The following is a 25110-nucleotide window of genomic DNA, read 5'->3' as shown; positions in this document are numbered from 1 at the left end:
TATTAAGGCCATTGTGTTGTGGTTACTACTATAACTCAGGGGTTACAGACCTGGTGGTGGAGGCCTTCAACCACTGACATTCCCTTGGGAGACCATTAGAGTGATGTTTTTCCCCTTTACATGACTACAGACTTTCCTGAATGTTGATATCTCCTAGAAAGAAAAAAGTGTATGGTCTTCCAGATTTCCCAGAACAAAGGAACAAATTCCACAAACCAAGTTAAAAGCTCTTGCTTAAAATGCGCCATGAATGAGACTGTCAATGTCAAAGTGCGATTATTTCTTATGGTCTTTCCTAAGTCAGTGATGCTAGATTTGGGGCCTTGACTTAGCCCTAAGAGGCAGAGGCCCAGTCAGTGATTCATCATCACATACTAGGGCATTTGGGTAACTGGGAGTCCCCCTTTAATAGAAAACCCACGCTTGCTTCCAGTCGCCTTCAGGGATGCAAAGTGGATGTCCTATGGGGAGACGGTAAGGGAAAGTCTTCTGACATTGCCAATAGACATTTGCTAAAGCCATCTAGATTTCTCTTCTCCAGCATAAGCAAACTTGGACACTCTAAGTGGCGCTTTTTTTTTTTTTTTTTTTTTTTTTTGCCTGTGTCCTTTGGGTCCTTTCTTAGGAGAGAGTGTTTGGAAAGGAGGGAGAAGCAGAAAGGGAAAAGCAGGTTAGTGAACCCCGGCATCAGGTACGTAGTTCCCTTCCAGGATTGCTGAACTCCACTGCGCATCAAGCTTCCACTTCCAAGGTGGGAGGCGGGAGCCCTCTTGCCCCCCTCTCTGGCCAGCGTTAAACTCCATCCGGAGCTGAACCATCAGTGCCATGGTTAATGCCTGGCGTGTTTGAATCCCTGACTTCATATGCTTTAATACTTTCCACGACCTTTAGCTTTTCCGCGCTGTTTCAGGAGGAAGCAGACTGGCCCCACCGGTGTCTTCCACTGGCCCTTAAGGCCAGCGCGGCATTCAGATGCTGAACCTTTTTCTCCTTTTGTTTAAATAGCAACAAAATAAAAATTCCTTCAAATTGGGTTTCCAGGGAGAAGAAACAAACAAACGAACACAAAAAACATAAGTATGTATGCATATATACGAATGTATATGTAATTTTTTCTCTCCTTGATTAAACCTGGACGGGAGATGGGGTCAACCTTCAAAAGGGTGAAATGCCCCCACCCCAGGACACAGAGTCCGGTGCGGACTTAGTCCCCTCCCTCCGATTTCCCCCGACAGCTCGCGCTACTTTTCTGGGCCAGTGTCCAGCGTCCCTGGAGCTTCCTCCTTCACCGTCCCGTATCCCCCTCGGGGACCTCCCCCGCCTCCTACCGCCAGCCGCAGCCCAGGCTCGCTGGGGTCGGGGGTTGCCAGGACGCCCTCCAAGCCCGCGCGCCGGGGGCCGCAGGTGCGCCCCGCCCCGCCCCGCCCCGCCCCTCCCGCGGCCCCGCCCCGGCTCGCGTCACAATGACGCGCGGCCCGCGCAGGCGCAGCTCGGCCCCACCCCTCCCAGCTGCCGGCCGCCCGCCCGCTCGGTATTATGATTAGCTTTGGGTGCGGGGAATCGGCGGCCGGGAGGGAGTCGTCCGAGCCGCGGCCGCTGCAGACGGACGCCCGCCTGCGGGCTGAGGTACGGGGGGCGCCGATCGCGGCCGGGTGCGGCGGCCGTGCGCAGGATGCGGGGCAGGCCTCCGTCGCCGGGTCCCTCCGCCGTTGCGGGGCTGGGCGCCGGAGCTGGGGCGCCCGCCGCAGGCGGAAAGTAAGTTGCGCGCTCCGCGCTCCCCGCGCGGGCTGCAGCGCGGGCCCAGGCGGATGCGGAGCCCGGGCTGCGGCGGCTTCGACCCGGTGCGGCAGCGACGCGGCCTGGCAGCGCGGCGGTGGCGGGGCCCGGGCGGGAGCCGTCACTGCGGCGACCGGCCGCGGGCACCCGGAGGCCCTGCCCTTGCGGCCGCGGCGGGATTGCGGCACCTCGGCAGGCGCCCGCATCCCCTCCCCGCCGCGGAGCGGGCCCCGCGCCCCAGCCGGGCTCCCCGCGCCCAGGTCCTCTCGTGTAGTGTATATCCTCCGAATGTGTTTTTCAAACGAATCTAGAAATCTGGCCGCAGAAGGGGGTTCCTCGGTGAAATTGCAGCCTTACAATAGAATGGGGATATTGTTGTCGGTGAAGAAAGGGCAACGGGGTAAGAAGGAAGGAGGAGCAGTGCCTGCCACTCCCGAGGGAGAGCTAGAATTTTTCAGATTGGGAAACCTCCGTTCTTTTCCGTAGTCATCGCCTGTTGATTTCTTTCTGGACCATTTTACAAAAACCTGCTGCCTTTTACTTGGACTTGGGATCTAGGAAAGTGACAGTCTTTTATCCTGGGGGGTGGGAGTCCTGGATCTGTGCTAGTCCTGACACTCGGGTCAGATATAATTGAGTACCTTCATAGGGAGTTCGGTCCAAGTCCAGTATGTGGGAATCCAGATGTCTGGATATGGGACCTGTCAAACTGTCAAGTTACCCCCCCCCCCCCCATTTAATTGAGTGCAGTCTCAAAGTCTTAGAAGCCGATATTAGAGCCGACTTAATGCCTTTCTCATTTTATGGTAAAAAGGTGGAAGCATGGCTTGCAAGTGATGGAACCCCAAATGTTGGGCATCTTGTTGAATTTCCACCAAATTCCCATCAAACACCAGATTCCTCAGTCTAATTTATCAGAATGTATATCAATGTACTTTAAAGCCTGGGTTTGTCAAGGCTTATGTAATCACTTTGTTAATTTATAATCTCGTTACATTGCTTCTCAGATTTATAAAATAATTCCCTTAAGGAAATCTGTCTGCAATGTCTGCTTAAATATTTCTCTTGCAGTTGGATTCCTGAAGAGGAATGTACTGTACAAGTGGTGATTAAAGCATACTAATTAGACAAGTTCCTTAAAAAAAAAAAGTATTGATTCTTTTATCTGACTGATTTTCCCTGTTAGAACAGGGGACATTCCCATTTTACAGAACTAGAGATGAGAGAAGTTACATGACATTCCCAAGGTCATATATTGAAGCAGTGTATTAACTGAGAATCAAGTGCATAGTGTTGACTTTTCCTAATACTCCATCTTCAGGCTTTCCAGGCAAGAACTCTGAATGCAGCCTTTCTATTTTGAAATTTACACAATCAGTTTTTTAAATTTTATTTTGTGCACAAAAATTACTCTCACGCTACTAATTCTTTACTATTCTGAGTAAATTTCTCTTGCAGTGAGATCCACTCATTTAAAACGTATGAGAACTCAGAAATGCAGCTTATTTTTATTTTTCTAGACCAGCAATATAGATGGGACTTGGTGGTTCAAATTTAATCCCATAATCCAGAAATGAAGGCTTTTAAATGTCTTTATGAAAATTGAAGGGCTGTTGGTCTAAAGATTACTGTGTGTTTCATATGAAACTGAAACTAAATAGAAAATAAACGGTATTTATTTTTGGAGATATCCAGCAGCCATGGTTTGAGGCTTTGGTATAAATAAGGCCTGATTTCTTCACTAGAGCAGCTTGTCTGAGCCTAGGAGCTCAGTGCACTGCCCAGGAAGAAAAGGGGACCAGTGAACTTTCCACATGTTAGGAATGAAACTTTAGGACTTAAAAACCTAGGTAAGGATCTCTACAAACTTCATTGAACTGTGTGTCAGCTGTTTGTTTAACAACCAAAAGAGTTTTAGCCAGCGTGCTTTTATAGGCAAACTATTACTTGAGAACATAGGGGCTTCCCAGCCAGCATATATGTGCAGGTCAATTCTTAGAGCAACTTAGGTGGAAATGTGGACTGGATTCGAGCAGTTTTGAATGTAAACTTAACCTGTGATCATTTATTCATGGAGCCTTTGTGTGTCTATTTTTGGGGCCCTGGGTTAGAGGGTAGCAATAGGCAGGAGTGTACGGGCTCTTGGGGACACCGAGGTAAACAACAATAGGATCTGATGAGTGCTTTGGGGAGGCATACGCAGATCCCGGTGGGAGCAGAGCGGGGCCCAAGGACCTGGGAATGCTTCCCAGGCGGGGTGGTAGTTGAACTGCTCTTGGAGGACAGGTAGAGTTTCCAGGCAGAGTAACGGGGAAAGGGCTCCGAGTTCAGGGAGGCTGAGAAGACAAGGCCAAGTGGTGGAGGAAGAACTTAGATCCAAGTGGGTGAAAGGGAGTTGAGGTAGAAACAGGGCCGCTGTTCTTTTTTTAAAGAATATGAAGGGGGGGGGGCAGTAGCTTTGGGTATGGAGGGGAAAGTGACCTGGTATTTGGTTTTGGTTTGGGAAGAGCTGATGTCCAGTGTCTCAGTGTGAACCTTGGAAGTGTGTTGTCTGCCCGGGATGAGCGGAGCTCTGTTATTGACACTGGGTCATTCCCTCATCTCTACAGCTATTTGGGGTAGAGGCCTTATATCCCCTGGGACCCATTTCTTGCTGGTGGTATGGGAGGAACCCGTCTAAAGAGGAATTCTGCTCTAACTTCCCTGAACATTGGTTTCTCTGCTGTCCCTTCCAGAGCCTCCTGAGATTCTGCTTTGGCACCTCCGGCATTTGGCCTCTGCTCAGGTAGGCAGTTCTGTGGCCAAGCAGGCCCCACCCCCTCTCTTTCCTCATGTGATACCCCCAAACTGTGGCTCTGTGGCTACGAGGTAGTTATTTCAAAGTCGGAGGGCATGATGTGCCCCGGGCGCTGTGATGTTTTAAGTTCTGGAGTGCCTCCAGCCTCCGGCAAGCTTGGGTCTGTTTGTCTTTCTAAACATGGACTCCCTCGGCTACATATTGGCCCAGAAAAGTAATGTAGGTTATGAAACGAGTGCCGCAGGAGAGTGGGTTACAGGACACACCGCCGGTGAAAGCTTGACCTCAGCGGGCACGCGGTCACCTCCCTCAAACCCGAGGACTGGCAGCCCCTTGAAGGCAGGGACCACTTCTTTGATTTCAACATCCCCAGACCAGAGCAGTGCCTCGGGCATTGCCAGTGTACCCAAGAAGCGTGTCAAGGAAGAAACTTCAAACATCTGAACTTGAGTTTGTGGATTTTCGTCAGCCTGTGAATAGAAGCCATGCCCATTTTAACACGGCTGGGCTGGGTTGGGTTGGGTTAAACGTGTTTCGCAGCCTTGGACCTTTAGAAGCACGTCTTCTGTTCTATACTAACACGCAGTAGATGCTCAGGAAGTGTCCGTTCCTGCCTGTGTCCTCAGGCTGAGGGAATGGCACCTTCCGTGACCACACTCCACTAGAGCCGGTCTGCGTCCCTTCTGCTCCGCCCCATGCTTTGACTTCTTAGGACCGCTTTCCTTGACGCGTCTGCTCCATTACCTCCCCGCCACCACTGCCCACTTGCTGGCGGCCCTTATTGTTAAGTCTTGAAGGCTTCATCTACCTGGAGATGTTTTCGGGCGTCTCCTCACCTGTCTCCCAGCTCTAGTCTGGCCTTTCTGATCTGATCTTCACTTGGCTGCCAGCGTGGTTTGTCGGATTGTCATCTCCAACTGCATTACCCCTGCCCAGGACTCGACTCTGGCTTCTTAAAGCCGGCTTCCGTGTGTTCATTTAATAAAATGCATCTGTATGTTTTGGGTCTACACAGAGCTGAATGAAACAGACATGGGCCTTACACAGGCTCTGAACTTGCATTTATTCTTGTGGGGGACACATTATTAATCACACGATCACAGGTAATTATATAACCATGATGTGACACGGGCTGTCACGGGAAAGGGACAGTGAGGAGTTAGGGAGCGCAGGGAGCTGGCGTGCGCGTCGGGGAGAGGGGTGGTCGGGAAGGTGACCTTGGAGCCTGGCTCTCGGCACAGGCAGGGCTGCCCCGGCCTGAGGAGTAGCACCTGATGTGCATGCATGTGGGCCGTTGGACTGGTGGGTATCCGGCCCTTGCCTCCTGTCTGACCTTGTCTCCGGCACCCTGTATATGTTTCTGTCCCAGACACCCAAGGCTCTCTCCAGTCGCTTCTGGAAAGCCTCTTTCCCACCCTCACCGTTTTCACTGCTTAGTTCAAACACAGAAAAAATCCATTTCTCGGTGCTCCCTCCTATGGACTCCCCACAGCAGATATAGGGGAAGGAACTCCTCTTCTGTGGTGCCTGACCCTAAGAGATCATAGGCACCTTGAGCAGGGACCCTCCTCGTATGTCCAGCAGGGCTGTTTAGGGGCAGTTCGGTGGGCCTCTTATGGGTGAGGGTCCTCATACTAAAATGAGGTGAGGAGCTAAGTATACAACCTCTCAAATATTGTACGTTCTCTTGATGAAGGCCAGTTCTGAAAAGTTGTGCAAAAATGTGTGACTTTGGTCCCACTCACACCTTGTTCATATATTGATTCCGTGTTGCTTTCATAATAACTGTCCAAGGTGGCGATCATCTTTGTTTTTTTTTTAAATTTTTCTTTTATTAATTTTTAGAGAGGAGAGAGAATGAGAGCGAGAGAGGGAGAGAAAGAGAGAGAGAAAGATAGAAGGAGGAGGGAGGAGCAGGAAGCATCAACTCCCATATGTGCCTTGACCAGGCAAGCCCAGGGTTTTGAACCGGTGACCTCAGTGTTCCAGGTCGACGCTTTATCCACTGCGCCACCACAGGCCATCTTTGTTTTATGAGACACGCCAGCTTTAGAGGTTGGTACCTTGTGGGCTCCAGATCTGTGGTACTTGTCCCACCGTGCCGCGGCGCTGCTCCTCCTCATATTTGCCGAGTCAGTAAACTTGGATCATTTTCAAAGTGTACCTCTGTGGTGACTTGAGTCAGAAAGGTAGACCATGTGGTATTTTGAAGTGCTAGGTTTTAGGATGCTGTCCCTGCTCCTCTCTGATGTCTGATGGTCCGCCCCCCTCTGTGTGCACACACACCTTTAGACCTTCATACTGTCTTCATATTGCGTAGCAAGGGGAAAATGTTTGAATAATACATCTAACTGGATTTAATATTCAGCCACAATGGTCCTTCTATATTAGAGAAATTATATTTTAGATAATATGAGTTTGCAGAATAACTTATCTAGATAAAGTTCATTTTATTATTTTTTCAATTACAGTGAACATAGTATATTAGGTTAATTTCAGGTGTACAACATAGCGATTAGACACTATTACAACTCATCATGGATCGCCCTGATGAGTCCAGTACTCCCCTGACACCGTACATAGTTATTCCAGCATTATTGACTGCATTCCCTCTGCTGCACTTTACATCCCAGTGAGATGAAGGTCATTTCAGATACAGGACACTGCTAACAGATCATTCGTGGGCAGATGATGTAGCCAGGGCGTCATATTTTTTTGTGGATCTCTTTTTAAAATAGTCAAAATATCATTCTGCCTTTTATCTATTTATTTACTTAGACCAAAGCAGAATGGTTGAGTTTTAAAGGAAAGTTTAACTTTCTATTTTACCTCATTTTCTGCAGGTTAGACAGTCCTCTCTGTATTGGCTTGGAGGGAGTATTATGAGTACCACTAAAGAAATTCGGACTAAGAATATTCACTCTGCAGTGTTAGGGCTTGGTTTTATCCTGTGATCTCCTGTTTTGTATTTGCTAATCCTCTTGCAAAGGAAAATCCTTTTCCAGAAACAAATGGAGGGGATGTAATTTGCAAAATACATTAAAATTGCAGTTTTGGAAAGAATCGGGTCTCAAGCAGAAAACAGAACCTCCCTAAATTTTACCCGAATGACTGACTTGGTGTTGGCCGTTCTGTGGCCCTGGGAAGGGATCTTGCCATCACCCAGTTGTAAGCAGACCCTAAAGGTGAAGTGAATTCCAAGGTACCATTGCATTTTGAGATGACCAGTCATTCCCTCAGACTGTCTTTTGAATGGTTATTTGGCTGTAACTTTCTTTTTCAGCTTAAAAAGCAGTTTCTAAACATTTCAAAAAGTTTTTAATGAATTATTTGTGAATAATGCTTATTAGGCGAGTCTTTGGTGACGCCAGGTAATTTCTTGCTTTTAATTAGTTGCTGCAGCAGGTAATTTGCCTGGCGTTTCAGAATTGGAGAAAAAACAGAAATGTCAAAATAGATTTATTTTAGTACAGTTGTTGCCCTGGAAACTAGAAAGCCCGAGGTCAAAGGTAGGTGATATTCCTGCTGGAAGAGATGTGGGCCCGGAGTCAGGGGACCTGGAGTCTGACCCGACAGCTCTGACCTGCGGACTGAGGCCGAGAAACCTGTAACCTCTGATCCTCCTTATATGTAAAACGGACACGCTGCTTCCATTATGTTGCTGGTTGTGAGGAATAAATTGTATATATATGGATGCCCAGGAATTAAATTGTTCACTCCTTTTGAGACCTGCATTTAAACAAAATAGAATTCTAAAATGAGCATTTCTGGTAGTAAAAGACATTTTTGAAACGAGACAAAGAAAGGTCAACTGGGGTTTTGCTATAGGACTCATCTCTACATAGACCTATTTAGGGTAGGTGTAGACTTAGGAAAGTAATATAGGTGAGAATGAGAGAGAGCCAGTAAGTCAACAGAAGAAAAGTTGATGTTTTATGGAACTTTAAATAGTGAGCCTTTCAATGGTTTAAATTCTCTAATGACTTTACTATGTTGCTTTCATGTTAATAACCTAAAGAGTGTTTCTCTTCTATTGAGGCCTCTTATCAGCCCCGTGATGAGAAGTGGCTTCTGTGCGTTAACTCTTTAATGGCTTTAATTCACCTTTAGTATAATTCAGGGCTAGGCCTGTGGTAAATTATTGAGTATGGCAAATTTTCCATTAGTTTTGAATAGGTTAGAGTTCATGACAGTTGTCTAAAATGGTGAGCTGTTAAGTCATTTTCAAGATCCGCCTTCTTAGCCCTGCAAAACTTACCTCACCAGAACCCCAAACCGGAAGCTGTCCCGTGCTGATGTTCCTGCCGGAGTCGGCCAGCCCCGTGTACTCTGTGTTGCCCATCTTCCCCACTCTCAGGAACGGTGTCCCACGACTCCCGCGGAAGGCCGGGCCTTGGTCTGTGGGCTGACCCCGCCCCGCCCGTGGGGAGCCTGCCTTTGCTACCCGCTCCTTTTCCTTTCACATACTTCGCCTGGCTAACTTGTATCATTATTTATTTCCTATCTGTAGATAACTTATCTGTAAGATTCTAAAGGACTGGGACTGTGTCGTGCCCTACACAATTAGGGCTCAAATATTTGCTGATGAGAATAGACTCAGTGTTCGTGTCCCTTCCTCAGCCGAAAGGACTGGGTGCCTTGTTCTCCAAGGGAAGCAAAATATTTCACTGATGTTATATTTATTAAGGTTACATAAATAGGCTTTAGACTACAGATTTTCAGGGAAATTGGTTTATTTCTTAGATCTTAATGGAAAGGTAAATTGAATGAATAATTATATACAGGAAGTCAAGATTTTAATAACCTCCCCCTCTCTTAGATTATAAGAGTGGTACGTGTTCACTGCCAAAAACCTGACCAGAAAAGCATAAAGAGAAAGAAGTTCTATAATCTGTCAGTTTAACCTTTTGGTATTTTTAATATGTATGTACAAATTATATGCTTTTTCAGAAAAAATTGGGATCCTATGCCATGCATTTGGTATGTTAATTTTTATACTTAGTATTTAATTATGAGAATTTCCCCCCAAGATTAAATTTTCCTCAAAATACAGGCGTATAAGATTAATGTTTGGTGTACTGTACCATTTTCTTATTCTAAATCTTGAGGTTATTTCTGATTTTTATTCATATATAAGTATCACTGAACATTGTTGAGTATGAATATTTGTGTCTTTATTTCAGTAAGACATAGCGCTACTAATAAGATTTTGAAATTAAAGGTATTAATTATTGTAAGGCCCTTGATACATGTATTGTCAAATTGCTCTTTAGAAAGGTAATTTGCAGTCCCTGCAGTGTGAGAGAATTTCCAAATGATTGTCTTTTCAGTCAAAGTCAGTAAAACGTTAAGTGCCAGTATTTTTGTTTATGGATTAGTTTATTTTTCTCTGTTCCGGCATTCTTTTTGACCATATCTTAATAACCATTTTCGTCACGGCCTCAGCTGGGGGTGGGGAGGAAGGAGAGGTAGGTAGTTGAAATGGGTTTTGACAGTGTTAATTAAAGCTTTGGAAGAGAGATCTTGATTATTAAGTTTTTAAATTCTCCATTACTTCCAGCTTACGTTCTGTTTTCCTGGCGAAGAAGTTAACTGTGGGTTTTTATTTATTTTGGAATGATTTCTGCCCACCAGCTTTTGCTTAAGTCATTATTTATTATGTGAGCACTTTATACCAGGGCTGTCACCATACTAATTTTTTAAGTCTCACTTACCCTTAGGTAGACACAGTGAAACGCTTAGCATTTTTCATCACTTTAACGAGAGGCAATACCTTTTAGGAATTTGAACTTGTTACTGGGGCTGCCGGTCCTGGTTCTGTGGCTTGGATGTTAACCCTTTATCTCTACAAACACTAAGCACTACTGTACATCAGTTAATAAATCACCTGACTCCTGAATACATGCAGATTCCTTGATATATCCTGGACTATAGCTTGTTTTACTTAGAGGAAATAAAGATTATTTAAACCAGCACGTCAAGGGATCGATCTGCATTGGCAACCCGGTCACTGTCTTGAGTGACTGGGGCAGGCTTTTCAGCCTGGCATTCCTGGTCACCTCTGTGACCCCGAGTCCATTAAAATTGACTACTTAGAGGAAGACTTTCAGAACACACTTTAGTAGGCGTTCCTTTCCATTAGAAAATACTTTCTTTGGCATTTGGGGGCACAATTTTGCCTAGTAGGACATTTCTCACAATAAATAGTTGACATTAACCCTTTCCTTTGTAGTTCCCATTTTCCTCTTCTTTTTTTTGTTTTTGATTGATTGATTGATTGATTTTAGAGAGTGAGGAAGGGAGAGAGATGAACAGACAAAACAATGTTCTGTATATGCCCTGACTGGGGACCAAACCAGCAACCTCTGCATATCCGGATGACTCTCTGTCCAGTGGAGCTAGCTGTCCATCCAGGGCTGTAGTTCCCATCGTAGTTCTTCTGTCCAGTGACTGCAGACTGATACTACCCGGTAACCACTTAGTATTAACCAATCCAGTGAGAAACTCTGGATTCTTCCATAACCGAGGACCTGTTGCCTATCTGCGGTTTCTTCATCTTTGATTGATGGCTCCTCCGGATACCTGCCAGGAGGAGTGGTGCCGCTCTAGAAACGTGGACCGGTGTTGACTTTGGACAGAGAGCAGCATGGCAGGGTGTGTTTCTCTGGCGTGACCTGGAGGCTGTTGGTGTTCCCGGAGGAGTGTGTCTGCCTGCCACCCGCCTGTGCCGTTTTTGTTATAGACACCTTAGGACACAGTGAGCAGTAAGGTCAGGGTGGCAATATTCGTTGAGAGACTGTTCGTTCCTCCACTCACTTGGCTTTTCTATAAACATACAATTCAGTCTGATATTTCCCCTGAGTAAGACTTACAGTTTTGTTTTTGTTTTTTTATATTAGTAGATGATACCAGATCATTTCCGTGTGTAAGAAGCTTAAATACAGCTTTCGTGTGGCTTTTTAAAAACTCATCTTTTAGTTGTTTCTATTAGAGGACACAGATTTCTTTTTTTTTTTTTTTTAAGCATGTAATTTGTTTGGGAGGTTTTTGTACATTTGCATATTAGCGGTCTGATCTGGGTGGGGAAATGTATAATCTCCGGAACAAAATGCAGAGCGGCTGTAGAACCACGGCTGGTTTCTGCACGTGGCCCTTCCTGCTCAGTCCCCCTTTCTCCTGCCGTGGCGCGGGTCCCAGCGGCCGTCCAGGCCGAGCCGCCCTGGCTCAGTGGGCCCTTTTCTCCTCGCTCTCTCCTGCGGGAGGTGTGTGTAGGAGACACTGGTTCGGTATACGGACCACGCTGCAGTGGCAATGAAGTCAGTGAAAAAGCTAAGAGTGAATTCTGACAAGAAGAACAGCGTGAATCCTCAAATGATAGGAGGTTTAAGTAAAGAGGCTGGTTCTACAACTGTTTTCAGCAGCTTGCAAAATGTGTGTCGGGCCACCCACACTTCCTTCCTCTGCTGCAGCCACACCCGCACTGCCGCTGCTTCTGCTCTCCGCGCTGGGGGAACATCAGCCCAGGCTTGCAGCACAGCTGGGCCTCTCGGAGACCGTGAGCACTCCTGACTACCTGACCGCCGCAGTTACGTCTAGCCTCGTTATACGCACGTGTGAACATATGCTAAGTTAGAAGACTGCTTAATGATGGCCTAATTTAGTGGTTTTCCTGCTTTAACAGATGTCATCTTAACTATGTAGTCATCAACAGTACTGATCTCTAACTCAGTGCTTGGGAAGATGTTCCTCACCTAGAGGAGAAAGGAGTTACCACCCTTCATACACAGCAGCTGAGTCTGATAAGTCAGCCTTGGTACAACGGATGTGTACTTAGATCTAAAGGGGGGTCGTCCTAAGTGAGATCACAGGAGGAGTTTTTACTTCTGTTGTGCTTCTGGGCATTTTCCAAATTTTCTAAAGTGAATTTATATTGTTTTGTGGGGAGAAATAGTTAAAAATGGGTACAACCGCCCTACCCCCCAAGTTTGTTTGTGCCCATGTCTGTGGGCAAGAGTGTGTGCATTTTATTTAAAAATGTGTGTCTGGACATAACATTACACTCAGAAAACAGTTTGGACGGCTGTTTGCCAAATGTTAACAGAGTTTGTCACAGAGGATAGAATAATGGATGACTTTTTTTTAAGTCCCCTGTTTTTGCCAGTATGTGGGTTTTAATTGTGTTTTTTCCTACTTTGCATAGGTATTTCTTTTATTACTGCAACCAAAATACTGAAAGGAAAAGGATAGGGCCAGTGAACAGCCGAATATAAGACAGAAAAGAACAGAACGGTCAGTCCCACCTTTGTGAAACAAGAGGAAGAGAACGTTGTCTGTGAGCATGTGCAGGAAGCCCCCAAGCGCTCCTCGTGCTGATCTGCAGCGGTAGGGCTGGGGCGCCTCTCTTCTTTCTGCCGGCTGGTCTGTATTTTTGAGGTTTTATTCTAAGAATCTGTTACTTTGATGGGAAAAAAATGTAAAGAAGTACATAGTCCTGTTTTGTTTTTTTTGTTTTTTTTTTAATTTTATTTATTCATTTTAGAGAGGAGAGAGAGAGACAGAGAGGGAGAGAGAGAGAGACAGAGAAGGTGGGGAGGAGCTGGAAGCATCAACTCCCATATGTGCCTTGGCCAGGCAAGCCCAGGGTTTTGAACCGGCGACCTCAGCATTTCCAGGTCGATGCTTTATCCACTGCGCCACCACAGGTCAGGCATAGTCCTGTTTTGAAAGGATAGATTTGATAGAAAATTATCTTAGTATCAATTTGAAAGCAAATGCTTAGATTTTGTGCAATGTTTTATTGGAAAATCACCAGACTTTGATGTTCAACTAGAGCGAGTATTTCCTTGATCAATCTTACAGCACCCATTTTCAATTTAATACATTTTAGGAAAATGAAACAGCAGGATTTTAATGAAAGCTGAAGAGAGATAATAGCTCAATCAATTCGTCCTCTTGAAGTGGGGTGGAGGACCGGAAGGCTTTCTTCCTGGGTGAGGAAAGTGCCGTTGTCGTTACAGCAGAGGTGCCGGCGGCGGCCGCGGCGAGTCTTTAATGACGGCCTACTCTGCCAGCTTCCGTGCCGAGCGCTGTGCCTACATTAATTCACCTAGTCCTCATCTCAGCCTCTGAGTTCCTACCCTTGCTCCTCCAGTGCCTAATAAGGAAGCGGACCACACAGAGACCAGGGTTTGCTCTGTCCCGTGGCTAGTGAGTGGTGAGCTGGCACTCAGATCCTGTCGTCGGCCTTTAGTGCCAGTGCCGACCACACGGGACCGTCGCACTGCACTGCCGCAGAGACTGTGGATGGAACGGAGGCTATTGCGGGAAAGAAGCAGGCACCGGCGATGGGAGGAGCTACTGGATGTCTCCTGGAACTGGAGGTTACGGGGCCTCCCAGGGGTCCCCTGTGCCCATGACTTTGCTGGCCCTGCTCTGTGCTGTGGACCTGTCTTCATCTCTCTTCATTTTCTCAGTCCCAGCAGTAAACTTGTTTTCACTCCCACCTCTCCTTCTTTCACCTTTCCTGTCGACTTTCCCCCACCCCCCTTTGCACTCCCCTTTCCTCAAGCTCAGTGAACTTGAACTTCCTGACCCCGGACACTCCCCTCTAGTGTACTTGTAAGTCACCTTGGCCCTGTGAATGTTCAGGCCTCTCAGTCGTTTGTGCGGTCCAGCAGCGCCCTGGGAAGGCCTGCAAGGCCCCCAGCCCAGCAGGACGCCCTCCCTGGGCCATGGCTTGGACAGCAGTGATCTGCTCACGTTCCCTTTCCCATAGAGCTGGTTGCTTCTGCTGTCAAGTGGGAAGCCGCTGATGCAGAGTTGTTTTACATGTCCCCGGGTGGTGGCATTATCGCCAGTTTCTCTGGCCTGCTAGGGACTGTGTTGGAAAGGCTGCCCTCCCAGCCACTGCAGTGGGTGTCAGAGCCTGGGGGGGCCTGGGGCAGGTTGGGCCGGGGAGGCTGGCCTGAGCCTGGGGGGGCCTGGGGCAGGTTGGGCCGGGGAGGCTGGCCTGAGCCTGGAGGGGCCTGGGGCAGGTTGGGCCGGGGAGGCTGGCCTGAGCCTGGAGGGGCCTGGGGCAGGTTGGTCCGGGGAGGCTGGCCTGCGGCTCAGGGGCAGCCTGAACCTCATCGGACCCACCCTGCGGCTCTCAGTGAGGATTCTGTGAGATGCCTGCTACCCAGGAGGCAGGTAGGAAGGGGCCAGTGTCCTGCTGTTCTTGTTATTACCGCTCCATCCTTTCAGTGGATGCTCTTTCTCACTGGTCCACCTGGAGGTCTCTAAGTATCTGTTCACTGTGAAGTCACTGTTGGCTGCAGAGATTCCTGGAACATGTTGCAATAATTTATCGGGGGGAAAAAGATAAAGACGGGGTCACTACCGACACATATGCCATTTTTATATATATGTTTGGGTCCAGCCTGAGGGTATATGTCTTGACTTTAAGCAAAGTTAAAACAAACAGAAATAAAGTAAAATCTTTTTCTATATTTTCTTTCAGGAGAAAGAAGCAACTAACAAAACACAGGACAAACAAGGATTGCTCGCTGTGCAGTTTGCAGGGTATGTCTCCGGGCCAGGACAGGGCCCCCTTTGCTTTGTAGAAGCCCATCTTAGCACTCGGCCTGGGCGTTCACCATGATTCTTAGGCATTGCAGGATCCTCAAAGAGCAAAAAAAAATCCAGTTTAATTCTTTCTTAAACTAACTCAAAATGCACTTGGTTGTGAGATTAGACAGTGGACTAATATTTAACAAGATGCTCAGTGACAAGGGTGTTCTCCCTCCCAGCCTGCAGTTGATTATAATGTCCTGTTTGTTGGTATACAACTGTAGTTTCGTAGACACTGAAAGAGGGATGTGTGTACAGAATGAGTTCTTTGATAATGAGAGTGATGAATCATTTCACTACAGGGCAGTCTGCCGTTAGACTCTTTCCCAAGGGCCCATCAGGAGTCGAGTGGGTAAGAAAGCTGTGGCACAAGCACACAGTGGAATACTATGCAGCCCTGAAAAAGAAGGCATCTTATCTTTTGCAACCTGGAAATTATTGTGCTAAGTGAAATAAGCCAGCCAGAGAAAGACAAGTACCATATGATCTCACTTATATGTGGAATCCAGTGAGGAAAATAAACCAACAAACAATATAGAAACAGACTCATAGATAGAGAACAGACTGACAGCTGCTGTTAGGGATGTGCTTTGGGGGGCCGGGTGGAAAAGGTGAAGGAAAACAATTGGGATTGTAGGAGGGAAGAGGGCTGGGGGAGGTGGAGAGGGTAGAGGGGATCGATGGGGATTGACTTGGGATGGTGGGCACAATGCAGTAGACAGATGACGTATTGTAGAATTGTGCACCTGTAACCTGTATAATTTTATTAACCAGTGTTACCTCAATAAATCCAATAATGAAATTTAAAAAATAAAAAAAAAGATTCTCATCAACTTGCTAAGTAGATTAAAAATTATTTCATAGTGCTCGTTTGTCTAAGTGTTAATAGTAACTATTTCTGGGAAGCCCCAAAAAGGCTTTTTTCCTTATCTCTTTATTCATTTATTACTTTTGTAATAAATTTTTAAAAATTAATTAAAGTAAAATTTAATTTAAACACTTAGATTTATTTATAAAATGTGATTTATAGGCCACTTTCCAAGAATATATCTAAAGTGAGAGATGAAAAAAAATTATATAACTTGGGGGCAGCCTAAAGAAGTTTGTTTAAGATGCATTTGCATAATTGTACAACAGGAACATAAACTTGGGTAGAATTTTAAGAATAATTACTGCCCTTATAATTAATTGAAGTTAAAGATTTAAAGATAGTTTTCTGCCCCCTGGAGTTAGCTTAGTGTTCTAGTTTTAAAAAATTAAATATGCTCAAATGACTGGTAAACTGTTTTCGGAGGGGACCTACTATCCAAATACAGCAAGGTCTTACCGCTTGGTTTTTCCTGTTGATCTTATTAAAATTATTAGCTCAGATGCCAAGGATAATTCACACCTTTTGTTCCCAATACCTATCCATAGTACTGGTTTCTTATTTTTAAAAATCTTAATAGAAACAATTCCTAATTTAGTGTTGGTTTCCTAAATTATTTTGCAGAAATGGCATGGGCTAGTGTTAAAAGCACAGATTTTGGTATTTGGTGGCTCACCTCTTGTCCATACCAGCCCTGTAGCCTAGGCCAAGTTATTTACGACTCTGTGCCAGAAATGGGGCTACTAATCCCTATCTCTGAGGGCAGTTGGAAGGATTAAATAAGGATGACGTAAAGCATTTCACATGTGACTAGCGTATCGGATTCATTCTGTGGCAGTTGATATTTTTTATTACAATAATTACTGAAACATAAATATATCAGTATACATCTTAACATTGACTTGTTTATTTATATGTGTATATATGTTGAGGTGGTCAATATATATTTTGGCTAATTTTATATAGAGAGACAGAGTTAGTCCCAGGTATGGGATTGATACCATTTCAATTTGCATGTGAGAATGACTTTATGCCTCTTTTACAGTTGACATTATAACTCTTAGGATATTATTATCCTAAATGTAAACATTGTTTAGAGCAGTCAAATGTTTATAAAGCATGCGGGCTTTGAAATAAGAGTTTAGTTTCAACTTATTTACTTCAAGCTTCTCTTAACATTTTTTTTTAGACAATGAAACTATAAAAGGAAATGTTATGGAAAGTTAATTTTGTTTGTCCTCTTGTTTTGTAGATGTCCATGGCAACACCGAAGATGATCTTATTTTCACCCGATATTCTTATATGAGAAGATTGATTTCGAACAGTCTAAGTAGTTGTCCTTCTGTGGGACCAGCATGGCAGGGTTCAAGCGCGGGTATGATGGCAAGATTGCAGGCTTATACGATCTGGATAAAACCTTGGGCCGAGGTCATTTTGCAGTGGTTAAACTTGCCAGGCATGTCTTTACAGGTGAAAAAGTGGCAGTAAAAGTTATTGACAAGACAAAACTGGACACACTGGCCACTGGCCATCTCTTCCAAGAAGTGAGGTGCATGAAACTAGTGCAGCATCCCAACATCGTGCGCCTCTATGAAGTTATTGACACCCAGACCAAACTGTATCTTATTCTCGAACTCGGGGATGGAGGAGACATGTTTGATTACATAATGAAACACGAGGAGGGACTCACTGAAGACTTGGCCAAGAAGTACTTTGCTCAGATAGTCCACGCCATATCTTATTGCCATAAGCTCCACGTGGTCCACAGAGACTTAAAGCCAGAGAATGTGGTCTTCTTTGAAAAACAAGGTCTTGTAAAGTTAACAGACTTTGGCTTCAGCAACAAATTTCAGCCGGGGAAGAAGCTCACTACCAGCTGTGGCTCTCTCGCTTATTCTGCCCCAGAAATTCTCCTTGGGGATGAGTACGACGCCCCCGCAGTAGGTAGGTCCCCTTCCAGGATTTGCCCAGTGGCTAGAGTGCAGTTGGTCAAATCAGTGGTTTTTTAATCTAGATATAATTTCTAAGAGAATTTCTATTTCAATGCACCTTCATGAACAGCTTGGGTTTTATGAATGCCATATATCCCTAAAGGTGGCAATTAGTTCATTTTACCCTTTAAATGGCAAAGGTTTTAAAGTATATGTGTCAGGAATATAAGTGAGTTACAATTTAGGGTAGGCTCTCATTTGCTTGTTGTAATTTATTTTAAGGTCTGAGTACTTCTCCAGTCTTCTTAGATTCTCCTAGTCACCTCCTTTCTGTGAATACCTGTAGCAGTTAGTGAGACCCATATTGGAAAGGTACTCTGACTATTACAGTGCAGTGTGAAGAATTCAGGCATGGAACCGTTTATTAAGTGTGACCCTGAACAGTGTTCTTGGTCTCTCCGCTTCATTCTTCACCTATAAAACAGTTAGATCACATCCAGGTACGGTATTATGTACAACAGGACACTGCTTTTCAAGTTAGACTATGTGTCTGAAAAGGAAAGGGTCGGCCCTGGCCGATTGGCTCAGCGGTACAGTGTCAGCCCGGCGTGTGGAAGTCCTGGGTTTGATTCCCGGCCAGGGCACACAGGAGAAGCACCCATCTGCTTCTCCACCCTTACCCCGCTCCTTTCTCTCTGTCTCTCTCTTCCCCTCCCACAGCCAAGGCTCCATTGCAAAGTTGCCCCAGGCACTGAGGACAGCTCCAGCCTCAACAGAGCAATGCCCAGATGGGCTGAGCATCGCCCCCTGGTGGGCATGCCAGGTGGATCCCGGTCGGGCGCACGCAGTAGTCTGTCTCATTCCTACCCACTTCTAACTTCGGAAAAATACGAAAAAAAAAAAAAAGAAAGAAAAAGAAAGGGTTAATAGGTGGTTTCTGAAAGGCAGGTGTCCCAGTGCAGATGTTCTAAGATGTAGAAGGGCTGTTTTACTTTATTTTTAAAAATAATGCCTGCTTATGGTCTGGGAATGAAAGTTGCTCTGATGGAAACTGCATTTTTTTCAGTGTTCAAATGTGTGCAAACAGGTGTCAGTCTTATACTGTATTTTTAGACATAAAAACAATTTTAAAGCCAGGTAATGAGCCCCGCACTGCCCTCTGTCACCGAGGTGAGAGCATTGGCCTGCACCCGGTGAGGGTGCACTGTGTTTATTCAGAGCAGCGGTTCTTTGTTCATCTGGTTCAGCAGCACCTTCAGTTCTGAGGAAGGACACGTCTTCAGACTGTCTTCTGAAGCATTCTGTATTGCTCTTGTCTTTGACCTAATTTACTGCGTGCTCAGGACATCTTCAAATGCAGTAGGAGTTTAAAATGACTCTGGTCTGAGAAGAGTTGCCGTGTCTTGTGAGAGTGGATTAATAAAACCTGGGTTGAGACATTCTGGACTATTCATTTATGTGCAACTTATGGTTTGTGCAGTAGATGAGTTTTGGGAAATTTCGGCATATTCAAGCCCCACTTAATGTGTCTAAGGCAGCCGTTCCTTGCTGTACTCTAGTGCTGAGATACATCTCAGCACACTCCCTCTGTAAGAATGCTAGAGAGCCTAGCATATGGGCGGTCGCCAGGAGAAACGATTGCAGCATCATGTGTGTAATATGTTCAAGTGCTTAAATACTTCCTCTGAAAAAATGTTAAAGGATTACTCCTTCCTGTACAGATAGTACAACTTCAGCCATAATACCTTTGTGGGAGAACTTTGAAGTAGTCCTAAGGGACAGAGAGAAATTGGAAATTTCCTTTTTGGTTTATATAAACCTGCTTTTATAATTTCTGTCATGAGTTGGTAACTCCTTGCTCTTATTTCTGATCCATCCAGAAGGGCTGTTGGTGTCCTTGCTCTGCGGCCCGTGTGCGGTCCCCTCCCCCGTCTCAGGTCGCAGAGTAGCCATTCATTAGAAACAGGCGTTTTCGTGACAGGTCATGTTTCCTGACTCGGACCTTCTCTTCCCAGAGTCAGAACCCGGTTGGCTTTCACATGACTTATTCTGACACGATTTCCCCATTGGACGTGTGGGCCCCGACGGGTTCTACATGAAAAGACTTTAGGCTTGTGTCACAGTTTTAGGTCTGAGCGTAGAGTTTGGCATTACGCATTTTTTCAAAAGTTTTTATTGATTTGAGAGAGAGAGAGAGAGAAAGGTGGGGAGAGGAGCGGAAACCATCAAGTCATAGTAGTAGATGCTTCCCATATGTGCCTTGACCTGGCAAGCCTGGGGTTTCAAACCAGCGACCTCAGTGTTCCACATCAAGGATTTATCCACTGCACCACCACAGGCCAAGCTGAGATTATACGTTTTAAGGGATGATTTGTGCCTTGGCTCCACATAGGGAAGGAAGTTTGGTCTGCTAAATTTAATGTAGTACCTTGTTTGTTTAATTTTAAAAGTAAACATAAAATCTGCCTGCATGGTATGTGCCCAGCACAAACTGCATTGCCACCTGGGGCCCAGGCATTGTCACACATGTAGCATTTAGTTGCCGAGAACTGAAAAACATATCCATAGAAATGGGGCACTCACCCTCCAAAACCCAGCCACCAAGTGCAAGGTCACTTACTCTGAAAGATACCTTTTACAGAGTTAACATCATCAATTGTCATGTAAAACCAAAAGTGAAAACAAAAATCCTCTCCTAAAGTTTCTCATGCCTGTGAGAAATGACATTTATTTCAGAAATCAGAATTCATCGATCCAGCACGAACTCTCCATAAATAAGAGTACTTTATTCATGTTCTGTATTCACGACGCACAGGCTTGTGACATAAGCACTGTGTGATTATTACTCGGGAAGCAGGGAGCGGAGCTTCTGTGCCTCGAGTGAAGTCTTTTGGGTTTTATAAATAAGCTGCTGTTGGATTTAATATATCTAATAAAGATTCCTGAGCACGAAGTGGTGCGGGTGGAATAATCTACAGGTAGCATAAAGGCAGTTCTTCCAGGCCCAATCAGTTGTTGCGTTCCCAGGGATAGACCTGAAGAGTAGGGTGGAACTGGCTACGTGTTCCTGATGTCTTCCTGCTGCTTCTTCAGTTCTGCTGCTCGTTGTCACTGTGTCGCGAGGACCCAATCAAATGAAATATATGTCGACACTATTTTGAAAGGTGTCATTTACTCTACTGTGCTAGTGCTAGGGTAGGTTTTAAACGGCTGGTTCTCAACCGCCACCCATCAGTTTTGCCCAGGGGAGATGGAAGCAAAACCCACCTGCCCTGCCGGGGCCCCACCTTAGAGGTTCTGATCCGGGTGGTCTTGGGTGAGGCCAACACCCAGAAGCTTCCCTGGGCTTCCGGTGTGCGTCCAGCCTTACCTACCACTGACTTAAACCCGTAGATGCAAATATTCTTAGTTACTAGCGGAAAAGTAGATTCCCAACGTTTTAATTCTAATGTTATTTAAAGAATAAGTGTTAGGGGGAAAATGTGACCTCTAGCTTCAAACAGTGAAAAGAATACATGTTTTTTAATGCTGCTAGTTGAGCGTAAAGGTCTCCCCCTCTGCGCCCCCTGCCCCATTTTTAGTCACACTCTGTTCTTAGTGAATGAAAAACAAGTTTCGATACTTTGGAATTTCTCCTGATGCTGTGGCAGTTCCTGGAACTTCAGGCTATCTGCCCTCAGGGACCCCGTCCTTGCCTGTCCTCAGAGGAGAGCAGAGACTGTCCTGCTTGCTTCCTTCCCCCTGCCATTCGCTGGAGCCCCGAGGGAGCCTGTGACTCCAGGCCCCCAGCCCCGAGCAGGCCAGTGTCTTCCCCGGGGTCTCGAGCACCTGTGCACTGTGCTCAGGGCTCTTCCTGCTGGCAGCTGGACAGCATGTGTGTGCAGAGTGGGCCTAGTGCACCTCTCGCTCTTTCCCTCTCGTGTCCTCCGTGGAAAGACAAGTGTGCAGGGCTCATAATTACAGGTCTTATTTGAGTCAAAACCCAGAGATACTCTTTATGTTCCTTTGAGACTGCAGTCCACGCTTCGCGTCGTTGGGTGTTTTGTCCGCGGTATCCACACTGGGCTGCACAGCCTGTGTGCCTCTCAGGAAGGAGAGAAGAGAGGGAGGGGTTTAGAAGCAGGTGTCCTTTCCTGTGTCCTGCCAGCATGTCCAGATGTCCACAGTTCCAGGTGCGAGCAGCCCGGGGGCTCTGGGCAGGGCCAGCGCGGCATGCTGCGGGGACAGCTGTAAGGGGGGACGCCACGGGTCCGCAGACTGCGGTGACAGCTTCAGGTAACCACCGCTCAGAAGGAAAATGCTGCTCACCAGTTCCTTTTAATGGGTTCCCTTTGGTCTGTTCAAGTCACCTCTTTGTTCAGAACCAAACGAAAGCCCTCGCAGCGGCCAGCGTGGCCCTCAGACTGGCTGCTCCATCTGCCCCGCCTCTCCCCTCCCATTGTCTCCCGGTGGCTTGCTGAGCTCTGGCCGCGCTGCCTCCCTGCTGTCGGTCACACTCCCTGTGCGCGCCTGCCTCAGGTCCCTTCCAGCGCTCGTCCCTCCGCCTTGGCCACTCTTGTCAGCATGCCCCCTCCTGGACAGCCTCTTTGGAGCGTCACAGAACGACTCTGTGTCTTTGGGGCTGGGGCTCGGTCCCAGAGGTGTTTGAGGGTCGTGGCCTCGTCTGCCTTCCGAGGTGCTTGCTTCTCCTTCAGGGGTTTGTCTGAAATGTGGGGAAACGGGGAGGAAGGGCAGGCCCGGGGCCTCTGCTCCTGCCTTTCCCCTGCACGGTCCAGTCGTGTCAGGGTGTTGGGGTGTTTGTATTTAGGAAATAGCACAGGCACTTTTCTGAGTGCTAAATGTGAGGCACAGAAAACATGAAGGTCTGGTATTTGACAACCGGTTAGTTTCTTGGATCTTCAGAAGAGCTTTCCAAACCACCCCCCGGCAGTCGCTATTTTAATGCAGAAATACGTGTAGAAACTGAAACCGCTTAGATTCTCTTCGGGCTGTAGCATCGGAAACCTCTAGGGGGCTGCAGACATCGGGCTGCTCAGGTGCTCTCTTAAAGCGTTTTCTGTGTTTCTGTGGGGCTGGGGGGAAACAGGAGCCTGCTGAGGAAAGTCTGGTCTGCAGAACAGAAAACCCGCAGTTAGAACAAACTTTCACACCGCCAGTTTGGGAGTCCTGTTCAAACACACGTTGCTCAGAGACACAGCTCCACGTGGCCATTGGAGTTGCTGCAGTCTTTAAGAACTGAAGCACATGTGTGTCTGCTTCCATGAAGGGTGCTGTGCTTGCCAACTCCGCGCTCACGCCGAGAGGGGCGACAGCTTCTGGGAAGCCCGGCCCTCACGTCGGAAGTCGCACATGTGGTCCTGGAGCCGTCCTGACTCCCACAGTGGCTTCTTGGGACACAGCAGCATTAACGTACAGAGTCACGTCTTGGGTTAACTTCTCTCCAGGGCTGTGGCCTCTGTCAGCCAGCCCCTCGTATGTCACTGTTGACTTTGGCAGAGGGGTGGAGAGCAGGGCACCGCGGGGCCGGGACCGAGCCGGGTCTGCAGAGTCCGCACCGGGAACTGGGGCTTCGTAACAGCTGGTTCCAGACGTGGTTCCGTCACCGCTTGTACCTTGCTTACTGCCACCGTTCTAGGGGACCCCCTTTCTACAGCGCCTACTTCGCCTTCGGAAGACATTGACTTACCTAACCTACGCAATTTAGTAGCCTTACAGTGATGTGATGCAGAGTACAAAACAGCGCCTAATTTAATAAAGATTTTAGTTCAGAATTATTTTAAACCTGGGACCTGTGGATGTTAGGACAGTGGCAGTCTCTGTAAGTAGGCAAACAAGACTGTGGAGCGAGATGCTCTTTGTAGACGCACTAAGTTCCGGTGCACGGGCCACAGCCAGGCACAGAGTGGGCACATGAGCTTGTCGGATAAAAGTAATACAGGGCAGTAGATGGCTAATAACAGAGGCTGATGAAGTGCAGAGGGCATACAGCCGGGCTCGCTTCCCTTTGGAATTGGACGGGGGGCGGGGGAGCACCAAGGCCTGGACGCTGCCCACGGCTCACTCGTGCCCCTTGAGAGAGGGAACTGTGTGTGTATGTCTTATCTGTGTCACGTCCTCATCACCTGCCAGATAGGAGGAGCTCTTCATGTTTGTTTCAGTGAATAAATATTACAGAGATGAACTAGAGAAATGAAACGACATTCTTCCGAGCTTCTTTACAAAGTCCCGTGGTGGCTGCCCTCCGTGCTCTTCCCTGTCGCCGTCCCCTTGTCTCGCCTTCTCTGTGTACGGTTAACGAGCTCTAGACTCACCGTGAGGCTGATGAAAGCTGTGGTCCCTCTGTCCAGAGGCGCAGGGCGCAGTCACAGGAGTGGTGTGCCCCACCATGAAGCCCTTCCTCAGGAAGTATTTTTCAGGTTCTGATTTTGGAAAGGTACAAACTTGGCACTGATTGTTGTCCTGGCTAGGTGGGAATTTCAAGGCAGCCAGAGCGTACAGACGGGCTTTGTCTGGGAATGTGCTCGAGGTCGGTGACTGTGGTGGCCCTGTTTCAGTGGCACCATCCCTTAGGACCGACCATCAGGTTTGTCTGGAGGCAGGGACCTGGAACTCGGGGGGGGAAAGGCCAGCAGCACTGCCTGGAGCCCTTCCCGGGTCCCCAGGACCAAGACCCCGCCTGAACTTGGGCTTTAGCCGGAGACTCTGGCCTCATAATCCTGACCCCTTTTTTCTTTCATCACATTTTATAAGACTGTTTCGGATTTTTAGGAAACATCAAGGAGTTGAATATTTGAGTTTTCTAAATCCTTGAAGGAAGTTATTTGTGCTAAAAGTGACAAAGTAATTCTTGCTGTCACTCTTCATGCTAGAGAGAGATTGGTCCGTGAACCCATGCAGGGAACCTTGCCGACCAGTGTCCCCCGACCACAGGTTGAGAACCACTGTCTCAGTGCGGGAGGGGCGTGGCCAGGCTTTTACTGCCTTTTATGTCCCCACAAAGAGCCTCGTGCTTATTCAGTTAAAGTTTGTGCACCATAATATTCCATTAGCACAGATAATTTTTAATTTTTTATAAGTAGTAAATGAATGTCCTCATAAGGTAATTCAGATACTACAGGGATATTTTGAGT

General features: G+C 46.9%; 1 protein-coding gene across 5 annotated transcripts in view; it reads left to right on the top strand.

Annotated features, from left to right (window-relative positions):
* The first annotated feature begins 1495 nt into the window (after positions 1 to 1495).
* SNRK (SNF related kinase) overlaps positions 1496 to 25110 on the top strand; it is a 41313-nt gene continuing 17698 nt past the window's right edge. Inside the window, exons 1-5 of one of the 5 annotated variants that reach the window (XM_066246050.1) lie at positions 1502 to 1626; positions 4512 to 4561; positions 15072 to 15133; positions 17302 to 17424; positions 17520 to 17993. In XM_066246050.1, the coding sequence (XP_066102147.1) occupies positions 1537 to 1626; positions 4512 to 4561; positions 15072 to 15133; positions 17302 to 17424; positions 17520 to 17993 (799 nt within the window). In that variant the 5' untranslated portion in view covers positions 1502 to 1536. Of the gene's footprint in view, positions 1627 to 1662; positions 1756 to 2062; positions 2177 to 4511; positions 4562 to 6464; positions 6629 to 15071; positions 15134 to 17301; positions 17994 to 25110 lie in introns of those variants that run through there. The other 4 variants (XM_066246047.1, XM_066246048.1, XM_066246046.1 and 1 more) reach the window with 4 other exon arrangements.

This window comes from Saccopteryx bilineata, chromosome 10, assembly GCF_036850765.1.
Source record: "Saccopteryx bilineata isolate mSacBil1 chromosome 10, mSacBil1_pri_phased_curated, whole genome shotgun sequence".
Lineage (NCBI taxonomy): Eukaryota > Metazoa > Chordata > Mammalia > Chiroptera > Emballonuridae > Saccopteryx > Saccopteryx bilineata.
This window is presented reverse-complemented; position numbering and strand designations above follow the sequence as displayed.